At 33.2% G+C, this 13,454-nt stretch overlaps 1 protein-coding gene across 3 annotated transcripts in view; it reads right to left on the bottom strand.

The window, feature by feature from the left end:
- The window catches only part of CD2AP (CD2 associated protein), a 103,611-nt gene that overhangs the window by 78,397 nt on the left and 11,760 nt on the right, over nucleotides 1-13,454 (bottom strand). For all 3 annotated transcript variants that reach the window (XM_081295228.1, XM_081295229.1, XM_081295230.1), the window contains exon 2: nucleotides 5,375-5,535. In XM_081295228.1, coding sequence (XP_081151354.1) covers nucleotides 5,375-5,535 — 161 coding nt within the window. The remainder of the gene's footprint in view (nucleotides 1-5,374; nucleotides 5,536-13,454) is intronic.

The raw sequence follows: 13,454 nt of genomic DNA, 5'->3' as shown, positions 1-13,454 counted from the left end.
TTTCATCTTACTCCAGTCAGAATGGCAACTATTAAGAATACAAACAACAATAAGTGTCGGCAAGGATGTCAGGGGGGAAAGACGCACTCTTACATTGCTGGAGGGACTGCAAAACTGGTGCAGCCAATATGGAAAGCAGTATGGAAAATCCTTGGAAAACTGGGAATGGAACCACCATATAACCCAGCTATCCTACTTTTTGGTCTATACTCAAAGGATTCAAAACAGCATACTACAGGAACACAGCCACATCTATGTTTATAGCAGCACAATTCACAATAGCTATACTGTGGCACCAACCTAGATGCCCTTCAGTAGATGAATAGATAAAGAAAATGTGGTATATATACAAAACAGAATATTATTTGGCAATAAAAGAAAATAAAACCATAGTATTTGCAGGTAAATGGATGGCGTTGGAGAAAATAATGCTAAGTTAGCCAATCACAAAAAAACAAATGCTGAATGTTTTCTCTGATTTAACGATGTTGATTCATAATGTGGTGGTGGGAGGGGGCATAGGAAGATTAGAGGAAAAGGAAGGGAGGGGAGCATGGAGGGTAGAAAAGACAGTGGAATGAGATGAACATCATTACCCTAAGTACATGTATGAAGACACGAATGGTGTGACTCTATTTTATGTACAACCAGAGATATAAAAAATTGTGCTCTATACGTGTAATATGAATTGTAAAGCATTCTATCATATATAACAAAATTTTAAAAAGAAAAAGAAAAAACAGCCTCACTGTCCATTCTGTTTTCCAACTTTAAAAATTAACTTTTAGCAAATACATAAAAACATAAAAATTAGACATATTACCAAGGTAATATGTAATGTTTCAATGTGTATATACATTGTATGTTTAAATCAGATTAAACATATCTCCTAAAACATGTATTAAGTTTAATGGAAAAAACTTTCAAAATCGTGGCAGCTTTTTGAAATGCATATTAACTATAGTCTACTATAACAGAACACCAAAATCTCCTGTTCCTAACTGAAACTTAAATCCACTGATGATCCCTTCCCCATTCCTCCCTACTTTCTAATCTCCCTGCCTCTGGTAACTGCTATTATATTTTCGACTTCTATGGGATCAACATTTTTAGATTTCACATATGAGTGAGATCATACAGTACTTATTAAGTACCTGGCTTACTCCAATTTATATAGTAATCTATAATTCTATCCATGTTGTCACAAATGATAGCATTTCATTCTTTTTTGTGGCTAAATAATAATCCATTGAGCATAGACACCACACTTCCTTAATTTGTCAGTTGATGGATACTAAGGTTGTCTCCATTTCTTGGCTATGTTGAAAAATGCTCTAATGAAAATGGGAATGTGCCAGGTACAGTGGCGCAGGCCTATAACCTCAGCAGCTCAGGAGAATGAGGCAGAAGTTCAAAGTCATCCTCAGCATCTTAGTGAGGACCTAAGCAATTCAGTGAGACTCTTGTCTCTAAAATTTTATATAAAAAAGAACTAGGGATGTGGTTCAGTAGTTAAGTGCCCCTGGATTCAATCTCAAGAACAGAGAGACAGAGAGAAAGAGAAAGAGAGAGAGAGAGAGAGAGAGAGAGGGAGAGGGAGAGGGAGAGGGAGAGGGAGAGGGAGAGAGGGAGGGAGGGAGGGAGGGAGGGAGGGAGGGAGGGAGGGAGGAAGAAAGGGAGAGGGAGGGAGGGAGGGAGGGAATGAATGTGGACGTCTCTTTAACATACTAACTTTACTTCTGGATACATACTCAGTGGTGGGATTGCTAGTAGTTCTATTTTTGAGTAATCTCCATATTGTTTGGCTATAGAAATTTATACTCCCACCTACATTCTTGCCATCACTTATTATCTTGGTCTTATTGATAACAGCCTTGATTTGTATATCTGTGCTGATTAGTGATACTGAGCATTTTTTTCAAATAGCTCTGGCTATCTGTTATGACTTCTTTTGAGAAATGTCTATTTTTTAAATAAGATTATTGGTATCTTCTCTATATTTCCACTCTTTTCTATATATAAACACTTTTTGTTCCAATATCACTACCTTATTCTAAACATTCTAGGATATTCTCTTAACCTGAGGCAATAAAATAAAGAAAACATCGACTTCATTACATAGCTCTAATGTTGAGACTTCATGAATATCAATTAATGCATGTATCTGGTACAGTAGACATTACTAGTGCTCACCTAGTGTTTCTAATTCTACTGTCATTCTGGACACATAATAAGATCATATTTTCTTGCCCCTCTTGATGGAACACAAGACCAAAGACTATACCATTGCTCCGGCCAATGAAATACAAAGAAAAGTAATACACCACTTCCACAGGGAAGCACTTAAAATTGGAATCTAATTCTTCATGTTATCTTGCCCTACTTTATCAAAGAAGTACAACTTGATAAGAAATTGCCACAAGATTGAAGTAGCTCCAGGAGGTTGTGCTAACACATGAAAAGCTGCCCAGAGTTTTGGCTAGCTATATCACAAAAAACAGCATGAAAAGATCATACTCTCATTCTATTATTCCACCACTGTCATTTATATTATTATTCCACATGTGGTACTAATTTTAGTATCACAATATACACTCACCTATTCTGATTCTAATTTCCTCAACTTGTATAATAAAAACTTGTTTTTGAGGAGAATTTCTAGGAGTGGGGATACTAGAAGGCCATAAATGAAACATTCTGCAAAGTTATCTACAAACAACTGTGCGTTCAAACCCTGATTCTTTTTGTACTTATATTATTATTTTGACTTTTTTTCACATATTTCTATTCCATCTTTAGTCTTTGATATCTCCTTACGTCATGTGCCTTTCTGAAAGAAATTTAAATTTTGTAATTTTAATATTTTTCAACTATATTGGTGCTACTGAAGAATTTCATATCACTTTGTCCTTACATCTGCAAAAGCATAAAGGATATTACAAAATGATCATTTCTCTAATAACCAGCAAATAGCAAAAATACATTTCTCATTTAAAAAAAAAACCTGACATTTGCCTATAATAAAGCTAACTATTACTAAGTCCTTACCAGTGTGACTTTGGGCAAATTATAGAACTTTGGAACCTCAGCACTAAAAATGTAATAAGTAACAATAATTGAAACTCAGAAGATGGACAATAACTTAGACTGCTCAAGTAGTCATACATAAAGGATTATTCAGGAGCTATTAAAAATGTATAAAAATCCATTAAGCGGGAAGGTTAGCTTGTGAACACTCAATGTAGACAAGAGCAGAGGTGAGTGGCAAGATTTAAAAGTTTCACAATGCCAAGACTGTGTAACTTTTAAGAAAATGCCCAGGTACAATGATCACTTAGAAAGATATGATAAGAAAGGCAGACAAACAGGCTGGATGGGTGGGTTATGCTAAATGAACCCCAAGCACCCAAGCTGAGAATCTTGCCTTTTCTTGATAAAATTTGAATTCTACAATCTTTATTACTGTTCTTCTTACTTAGAAATTATTTTAACGCCACTTTTCCCTATCCTATCATGCTCTACTAATCACTATGAGCTAACTAGTGATATAAAACCCATTGTAGCGGAAATAATTACATTACATATCCATATCAAAACCACAAATATTAAGAAAAGTTGCACATCAACAATAATTACATAAATATCTAAATCACATAAAATATTACTTGTTTGTGCACAGGCAAATAGGTATAAAACCATAAACTGGATGGATATATAATACAATTTCAGAATACAGGTGTTTCTAAAGAAGAAAGTAATGAGAAATCAACTGTATCTGTAACGTTCTCTTTATTACAAAGTAACACTGAAGCAAAAATGACAAAAATAATAATATTCCATACATTAAGTTCATGGATCCTTGTCCTATACTTATTGTGAAATACCTTTAAAATTAGAAGAAAAACTAACATTGCAAAAGGGCAGTGAATTGGACATGTTCATCATAAAACAAAATTTTGAGGTGGGGATGAAGGGTACTGGGAATTGAACTCAGGGGTACTCAATCAACTGAGCCACATCCCCAGCCCTATTTTGTATTTGACTTAGAGACAGGGTCTCACTGAATTGCACAGCACTTCACCATTGCTGAGGCTGGCTGTGAACTTGTGATCCTCCTGCCTTACCCCCAAAGCTGCTGGGATTACAGCTGTATGCTACTGCACCCAGCACAAAACAAATTTATAGTATTTAAAATTTTTCACAATAGGCCACAAAAATGATTTGACCTTTCCATTCATCTTCTAAGCCAAATATGACTATCACTGTTCTTCAGTAAAACTACCTGAAATAATAATAGGGAGACTAGTTCTACTGTCCATTCCACAATTATATATTTATAAAATAACACATGCATTTAGGAAAGTTTAAAGTGGGTAGTAAATTATAATTTAAAGCTTTCTCCTTAATCTTATTTATTTTGTTGTTGTTGTTGTATTGTTGTTGTTGTTAAGATGCTGGATGTCATTAGCTATCCAACAGTAGACAAATCATTTAACTTTCATTCTGAATGTAACCATATTTAAAATGAGATTATTATCTTCCCTACATCACAAGACTATTATAGGCTAAATGAGAATGTGTATAGCAAAGCTACTTAATAAATTACAAAGTGCCACCCAGATACAAATTATTATTTATTTTTAAAAAATACATAGTGTTACAATTTGGATCTGAAATGTTCTCCAAAAGCTCATGTGCTCCAAGCTTGGTTCCCCAATGCAGCAGTGTTCACAGGTGGGGCCTGTGGACATGAATAGATCAAAAAGACTAACCTCATCAATAAATTAATACATTGATGAATTCACAGTTTTTTAATAGGCTATTGGGAGGTGGCAGAAACTTTAGGAGATGGGGACTAGCTGAATAAAGTAGGTTACTGGGGGCATGCTCTTGGAGGGTTATAGTTTGTCCCCACTCCTTCTTCTGACTGCTTCCTGGCCACCATGAGCTGAGCAGCTTTGTTCCACTGCATACTGCCTACCATGATGCTCTGCCTCAATAAAGACCTAAAAGCAATGGAGTCAACCAACCATAAACTGAAACCTCTCAAACCATGAGCTAAAATAAATCTTTCCTCCTTTAAGTTGATTTTCTCAGGTATTTTGTCACAGTGAAATAAAGCTGACTAACACAGGTATACACAAACCTACAAACATATACAAGCACATAAACACACATATATACAGTGTTATTATCCAGCAGGTCACTAAAGGAATAATAAAATCCATTATAGAAGTATCTAAACCTCTATTTTCTTAAATTCTACAGTAAAAATTGATTGAAAAATTTTCATTTTAGGTATTATTTTAAGTATTTAACATTGAAAATAAAATTCTATGAAGCAACAGCTTGAAATTTAACTGAAAATACTTACTTTAACAAAATTATCAGGAAACATTCCTCTTCTTCCATTTAGTTCTCCTTCTAGCCATCCTTCCTCCTGTAGTTTTTTCACATTTCTGATGATTTCCCCAACTCGAATAGTTAATTCATCATCATGCACAGCATCATAATCATACTCCACAATATAGTCAACTAAAAAAGGGGAGGGAAAAAAAGAAATGTCTAAAATCTAATTCACAAAATACTATAAATAATATTAACAAATTAAAACTACTTAAATCTGATTACCAACATTGGTTAACACAACATAAACATCATCATCACCTGTCTTAATGATTTCAATATCTGACTATATCAACAAATTTATTATCTTAGTACAGAACACATGCAGCTTTTAAGTGAGAGCCTCAAAAGAAATAAAACATGTAACTCATTCCATTACATTCTTAAAATCAGATGTACACTCTTTGTGGCAGAGAGACTCTACAGTGGTCCCCTGGTTACCACCCCCATCCCATATTCACATCATTTTGTAATTCCTTCTCCTTGAGTGGGAATGTGACCTGTGACTGACTTCTATCCAATAGAATATGACAAAAATGACTGACTACATGTGATTAAGAAAAATTGTAATGCCCATCTTGCTAGGAGTCTCTTTCCCTTTTAGCTTTGAAAATATACACTGCTACAGTTTGTAAACTGGCCTATGGAGAAGGCCACAAGCAAGTAATGAGGGGAGGCCTCTGGTTGAGTCCCTCAGTCCAACAATGAACAGTAACTGAGGAAGTCAGCAATCACATGAACTTAGAAACAGATCTTTCCCCACTAGAGCCCCAGATGAGAAGCCAACCCTAATCAATACCTTCAGTGCAGATTTATAAAAGGTCCAACTAACCAAGCCCATACTCAAAAACCACAGAAACAATAAATATATATTGTTCTGAACTATTAAATTTGTATTGATACATTACAGAAAAAAAGAAAATGAAAATACCCTAAAACAAAGATTAATAAGTTATCTATTTTTCATTCTTTAAGAATGAGATTTGGGGTTATAACACATCATATACGTATATCATTAATATTTTATACAGCTCAATGTTTTCTAAAAGGGGAATAACAGATTTTTCTATTCCAGATGGCAGATTAGCCATACTCCATTAATATTTTTTCCTACAAAACTAATAAGAAAATAATAATATATATTTATACAACTATAACCAAAAAACTAAGGAAAGGAAGTATAAAAACACATTACTTGTCAAACCAACCATCATTCCTGTACCGTCTGTCCCTTTTTCCTTTTGTTCTCACAGAAACTAAACTAGTTTTATATTCTGAAACACAGTACTTTTATAAGTCAAGCTTCTCTAAGCCACAGGAAGTTAAATCTTAACTAACCTAAGCCAGCATTTCTCTGAAGTACAATCATGTCATCTGGAGAACCATATTTAAATGTAGATTTTGATTAAGTAAGGGCAAGAATATCTAATGCTGCTGTTCAAAGAGGCAAAGGTCTAGAGATAGTCCATTTACAGTTACTTCAATTCATACATACCCACAGTGAGCGGTTTTCAAATAGACATGGAATAAATGAATTCCTACCTTCCTGCTAAGTTTTATTTGACCTTTAAAACAAAAACACAGGACTAGGTGTAGCTCAGTGGCAGAGCTACTAAGAGGATGTGATTAGAATGTGAGGCCTTGGGTTCAATTCCCAGCACCACTCTCATTCCAGGAAAAAGAAGGAATAACTTCCTTAACTAAACTTTTAATATGTCATGCCTAAACTGCTGTTTGAGAAAAAAAAAAACAAACAAACAAAAAAAAAAAACAGCAGTTATGATTCAGATGGAAGTGAACAAAGATGAAAATCATGGCTAAATTCTCAAACTACTAAATTTAGCTCAACTGCAGATTAGCCATACCTAAATAACTAAATTTAGATCTATAAGGTTGTAAAGGTACCATACCTTTAGATTTATTACATGAAGTAGTTCTATCATAACTTTTAAGTAAAATTTAGACAAAATTTCTATTTACAGCTAAAAACATCCTAATATGGTAAGGGACCCAGGAAGGAATTTCAACAAGTTTCTGAAAATGGATGCACAGCTGATAAAGACAGAAGCCTTCATAAGAAAGATATCAAATTGCTCTATAGAACCCCCAAAGACCACAAACAGATTACAAAAGGGCTCATATATAATGCAGGGCTAAAAATAGGAGAATTAATCTCTATATAGAAGCACTGAGAGCCATAATCAACTAGAGTAATTCAATAAGACAAACTATTTTAAAAGCTATGTATTTTTCTCTTGAAGCAAAAACCTAACAGCTAAACTACAAAACAATAAACAAACCAGTTTGAGGAAATTTATATAGCTAACAGTATTATAGATTATTGCTGGTTTCACAGAACAATTACTGAGAAATTTATAAGTTACTCACAGGACCAGGCAGTTTATGACCTGTTAATTCCAAAATAATACACTAAGTCACAGTACTTGGGGAGTAGGGTGGGGGAACACGACTCAATAGCTTTTTATTTACTAGTTATTTGTTATCAAATCTAAGCAGACAATAGTTTGTCATGAAAGACTATGATAACTAAAAAATAACTCCTAGAATAAAGAGTCAGAGCTAAAGTAAATGAAGAGGAGCTGGGGATGTGGCTCAAGCGGTAGCACGCTCGCCTGACATGCGTGCGGCCCGGGTTCGATCCTCAGCACCACATACAAACAAAGATGTTGTGTCCGCCGAAAACTAAAAAATAAATATTAAAAAAAATTCTCTCTTTCTCTCTCTCTCTCTCTCAAAAAAAAAAAAAATAAAGTAAATGAAGAGAGCGTTATGTTATATCCAGGAAAACTGATGGAATAAACAAATACATTAAGGACAGTAGAAGCCATGTTTTTCAAGCTTTTCTAAGACAGAGAAGAGGGTTGCGAACATATAAAAGGAAAAAGCCAGATTCAATCTTGTGATATTGAACTGTAAGAAATTATCAGTGTGAATCTATAGTTTCAATACACAAACAGATATAAACGTCTATATGCATATGTGTATGTTTATATATATATATATACACACACACACACACACATATTATACTATATATATATATATATACACACACACACATACATACATACATATATATACACATATACACACATATTCTTTCACAGAACACACACACTACTTCTGTCCATTAAATTGACCTTAAATCAGTGACACTCCAGTGGCAATGAGCAAACCTAATGCAAATATTTAATAAATATCACTTTCTACAAAAAGCAATCAGGAATCTGGGGGAAAATGATCCATTCCAGAGGTAGGCAGGAAAGTACAAGATAAGCCTGGAACATTGTGTCGTGCCAGAAAAGCAAGGAAGTTCTCTAACAAATGAAGTGCTATCACACAGATACAGAAAAGTGATATCAAAAGGGTGCCTCCTGTTTAAATTAGAACAGTTTGAGCATCAAAATTATGAAATTAACAGAATACATCCTGCTCAATAAAATAAGCCTGTACAGATTATAAATCAACATTTTTTTTTCATGGTGCTGGGGATTCAACCCAGGGGTACTCTACCATTGAGCTATATCCCCAGACCTTTTTATTTTACTTTATTTCATTTAATTCTTTTTTTTTTTTCCTCCAGACATGGTGTCACTAAATTATCTAGGCTGACCCTAAATTTGTGATTCACCTGGTCTCAGCTTCCTGAGTAGTTGGAATTACAAGCATGCACCACCATGGACCAGCTTTAATTTCTTAAATCTCATGGTTGTGTTGTGATTAGGTGGAAGAAGGTACTGGTTTGTAAGGAATACACAGTAAAGCATTCAGGTGAAAGATATCAGAAAAAAAAATTCCTTATCCTATATATCTGACTTTTCCACAACTCAGTGATTATTTCAATATTTGAAAAATTCAAAACATATGCAACAAATTTATATCTTTAAATTGATGCACTTAAGCATATAAAGTAATGAAATTATATGAAAAAATAAAATTATATGAAAAAACAATAAAAAGGCTTTGATTATCTTTCAAATTAAATTTTAAAGGAGACAAATCCAAAAAAACATTCCCAAAAGGATAAAACAAAGAGACAAAGAAAATACGAAAACAAAAATTCAGGTGATCAATCCAACATCCAATTAAAAGTTCAAGGAGAGAAGAAATTGGAGAATTCATAAAATAAATAAGAAAATAATACAAAGCTAACTGAAACAAATCTTCAAAAAGGACTGTGAGAGTTCAGTACAATGAACAAATAAAGATTTGCCTGTATGTAAAAATCAGTAAGAATAAAAAGATCCTAGAAAACTCTAAGAGGAAATAAAAAGTTCATCCACAAAGAACTGAGAATCAAGTTGGAAAACGTCATTAGCAAGTTTTCTAGAAAAAAAAAATTTCTAGAAAAAAATAATTGAAGTGCTGAAAAAAAAATTCATTCCCTATTCTGCCAAACTAGCAAGCAAGCATAGGATATAACATTTTCACACAGGCAAAGAAAAAGAAAATTAGCTCCCACATATGAAATTACAAAATATTATCCAGGAAAATTAAAATATGAAAGAAACAGTAAGACACAAAATCCAAGAAACAGTGGAGCCAAAGAGTAAGAAAATAAGTGCTAAACAGCAACTGTGCATCAAAACTAAGAAAAAAATCCACCTAGACTGAAATGAGGCAGAAAGTACTAGGAAGAATCTGGAAGTCAAGAGGAATGGAGGATAGACTATGAAACGGTACTATCTTACAAACTCAAAGAGACAGAGAAGTCAGATAGGAGATAAACACTAAAGCCTACTGAAATTTTCTGGAAAGGCAAAAAGTTATACAATGTTGAATACATTAATCATCATACACTACTTGGCTACAGAGTAAAAAATATCTACATGGCCCTAATAATGTAGAAACTAATTATTTTAACGTTGATAATCAAATTATTTTATAACAAAACAAATAAACTTATAGTTGCAGATAAAAATGTAAATGTTAACATCCTAGATATTAAAAAGGACACAATCCTTTAAAGAGACTGAAAGATCAAAGTTGGTAAAGAGAAGAATAGAGGTATCAATATCTTCATAATAAAAGTGTTAAATCCACAAATATATTAGTTGCTGGAGAAGAAATAAAGTGTATCTCTTGGTAAGGTATCCAATAAGAAACTGGAACTGTCATAAGATACAAGGAGAAAAGATATGACTATAAACATTAGGGTCTAACAATGAGGCATCCTCTAAAAGTTCATGTGTGAGACAATGCAAGAATACTTTAGGTGAAATAACTGAGAGTCTTAATCAGTGAATTGATACACTGATATGGGTTAACTGGGCAATAAAAGTAGGTAGGGAGGGTGTGGCTGGAAGAAGTAGATCATTGGGGGCGTGCCTTTATGGTTTATATTTTGTTCCTGGTGAGAGGAGCTCTCTCTTTGCTTCCTGATTGCCTTGTCCTAAGCTGCTTTCCTTTGTCATACCTTTCCATCCTTATGTTCTGCCTCACCATGGGCCCAGAGCTATTGGCCAGCCACAGACTGAACTTCTGAAGCCATGAGCCAAAATAAACTTTCCTCCCCTATATTGTTCTTGTCAGGTCTTTTGCTCACATAGATTAAAAAAAGCTAACTAAAACGGTAAGTAAACCAAACTTTACCTATCATGTTAACAAGATTAATATAAAAGTAAAAGTATCAAATCAAAATTAAGAGTAGAAACTTATTAGGAATATGAGAGCCAAAATACTTAAAAATTTATATATTTCAAAGTTGTTTCCCTTTGGAGAATGCAGAATAGAGATCAATGAATCAAGGAATTACTATTTTTCATTATAAGTCATTTGAATGTTTTTGATATTAATTATACACAGATGTTTTCTTGATAAGGTTTTTCTAAACAAAAACAGTAAATACTAAAGTGACTTGTTCAGTATTATGGCAAAAGTGTTTATAACACATAATTTCATGTATTATAACAAGAATTTCAATGAATCAAAATCTATTTTATGTCTCTTAGGGAAAAATACCATATAGATAATACAATAAGGTTACATTCTAATTTTTAAACATATATTTAGGCCTATAATGTTTTAAAGGGTTACAAAACATGTATAGTAACAACATACTTTTGTAAAAGAAATAGAAGTATACACAGGAAAATGTCTAAAGAGCTACATGTCAAATGTTAATAGAAGAATTTGAGATGCTGTTGTTATCAACTTTTACTTTATGTGTAATAAAGAATTAATCTTACCCAAAAGAAAGACCTGGAAAGACCCTCATCTCCTGAGAGGGCTTGCTAGGAAGAATGTCTCCTTTAACTAGGAACTTTATGGTTCCCTAGGAAATTTTGTTTACCTAAAGATCACATCAAAGAGTCTACCAATGTGATTACGCTGGGAGCTTTGGTGGATTCATTATCAGTTCTACCTTCAGAGGGGCTAAAACCCAAAGGTCAGTCATACAGGCAGTCAACCATATCTCATCAACAAAAATTCTGAACACCAAGGCTCAGGTGATCTTTCCTGGTTAGCAATATTCTTCGTGTGGTACTACCTATCTTTGCAGAGAGGAATTAAGACTCCCACAATTCCACAGAGAGGATGACTAGATAGGAGCTCCACATTTGGAACTTTCAGAGACTCTGTCCCATGCTTCTCTTTCCTTTGATGATTTTAATCCGTATCCTTTCATTTTAATAAACCCTAACTAAAAGCATTCACTGAGCTCTGTGAGTCCTTCTAGCAAATTATCTGACACGAGGGAGGCTGTTTGGGGAAACACCAAACTACCGTTGGAGTCAGAAGTAATAGGCGGTATTATAAAACTGCAATGCCTATCTCAGCATTTTTCTACAATAACTAAGTCTTAATTAGATAAAAATAAGTTACTAAAAATACTAATACATACCAGACAGTATGTAGAAATTACATTACTGAACAACTAGCATGCAGGCTATCATTTCAAAAATCAGAAATCTCCATATTTGGGAAACTCACATAATTCATCATTTCATTGAAAACTGGTAAACTTCTAGGAAAATTAAATAAAACCTTTCCACTATAACAATTATGTTTAATGGATTAAACAAAGTTTGTACTCATTGTTTTCTTAAGGTAAACAAATAACATTGACTAAATAAAACATCTAGAGAAAAAAGGGGAGAAAAATGTATACATCCAAAAAAAAAATCACCTCACAAGGTAAAAAAAAAAAAAAAAAAAAATCCATGGTATATACAGACTTATTTATCACTAATGGTTCTCTACTGATTACTCTTCTGTCAAACCAATCATGTAAGTATAAAACCTGGGATTGTCAATTGCCCTTATTTCTTCTTATTCTTCTCCAAAAATTACAAATTATGTGCAGTTTCAAAAGCAAAATTTAATTATAAATACACTGACATGCAAAATTATTAATCAACCTACATCTCAAAAACAGTTTAACTAGTTAGATTAAAAATGGTTAAACCACAAAAAGGAACAGAACTTAATTGCAACAAATATGACTTAGAGATATATGTAGAAAGTTTCAAGTAAATAAAGCAAGAGACCAAATTAATAATATAAAGGATGAACTAAATATGTAAAAATATATTTTAGGGGGCTGGGGCTGTGGTTTCATGAAGCGCACTTGCCTGGCATTTGTGAGGCACTGGGTTTGATTCTAAGCACTGCATAAAAATAAATAAAATAAAGGTCTCTCAACAACTAGAAAAATATTAAAATATATATATATATATATATATATATATATATATATATACATATATGTATGTATATATGTGTTTATTTATTTTATTTTAGGATTTCAACCAATGTATCAAAATAACTGTTCATTCTGGGGAGTATGTCAGTTCATTTTTTCCTTTTTTCTGTATTTTCTAAACTCTCAAAGATGAATAATTTTATAATCAGAAAAACAGATATCCAAATGTGTACTGTTCCTATAGAATGCTACTATGGCAGATGCCCAATTATGCAACAGTATTCCTTTTTTAGCCACTCTTCCAATGAGGGTTTCATTCTAAGGAGATACAGAAAGGTTTGAGATACCCTATCCCAAAAATACAATAGAACTTTTTTCCCAT

Source organism: Spermophilus citellus, assembly GCF_964194105.1.
Source record: "Spermophilus citellus genome assembly, chromosome: 5".
Lineage (NCBI taxonomy): Eukaryota > Metazoa > Chordata > Mammalia > Rodentia > Sciuridae > Spermophilus > Spermophilus citellus.
Note: the sequence above shows the minus strand (reverse complement) of the source record. Positions and strands in the feature narration are given on the sequence as shown.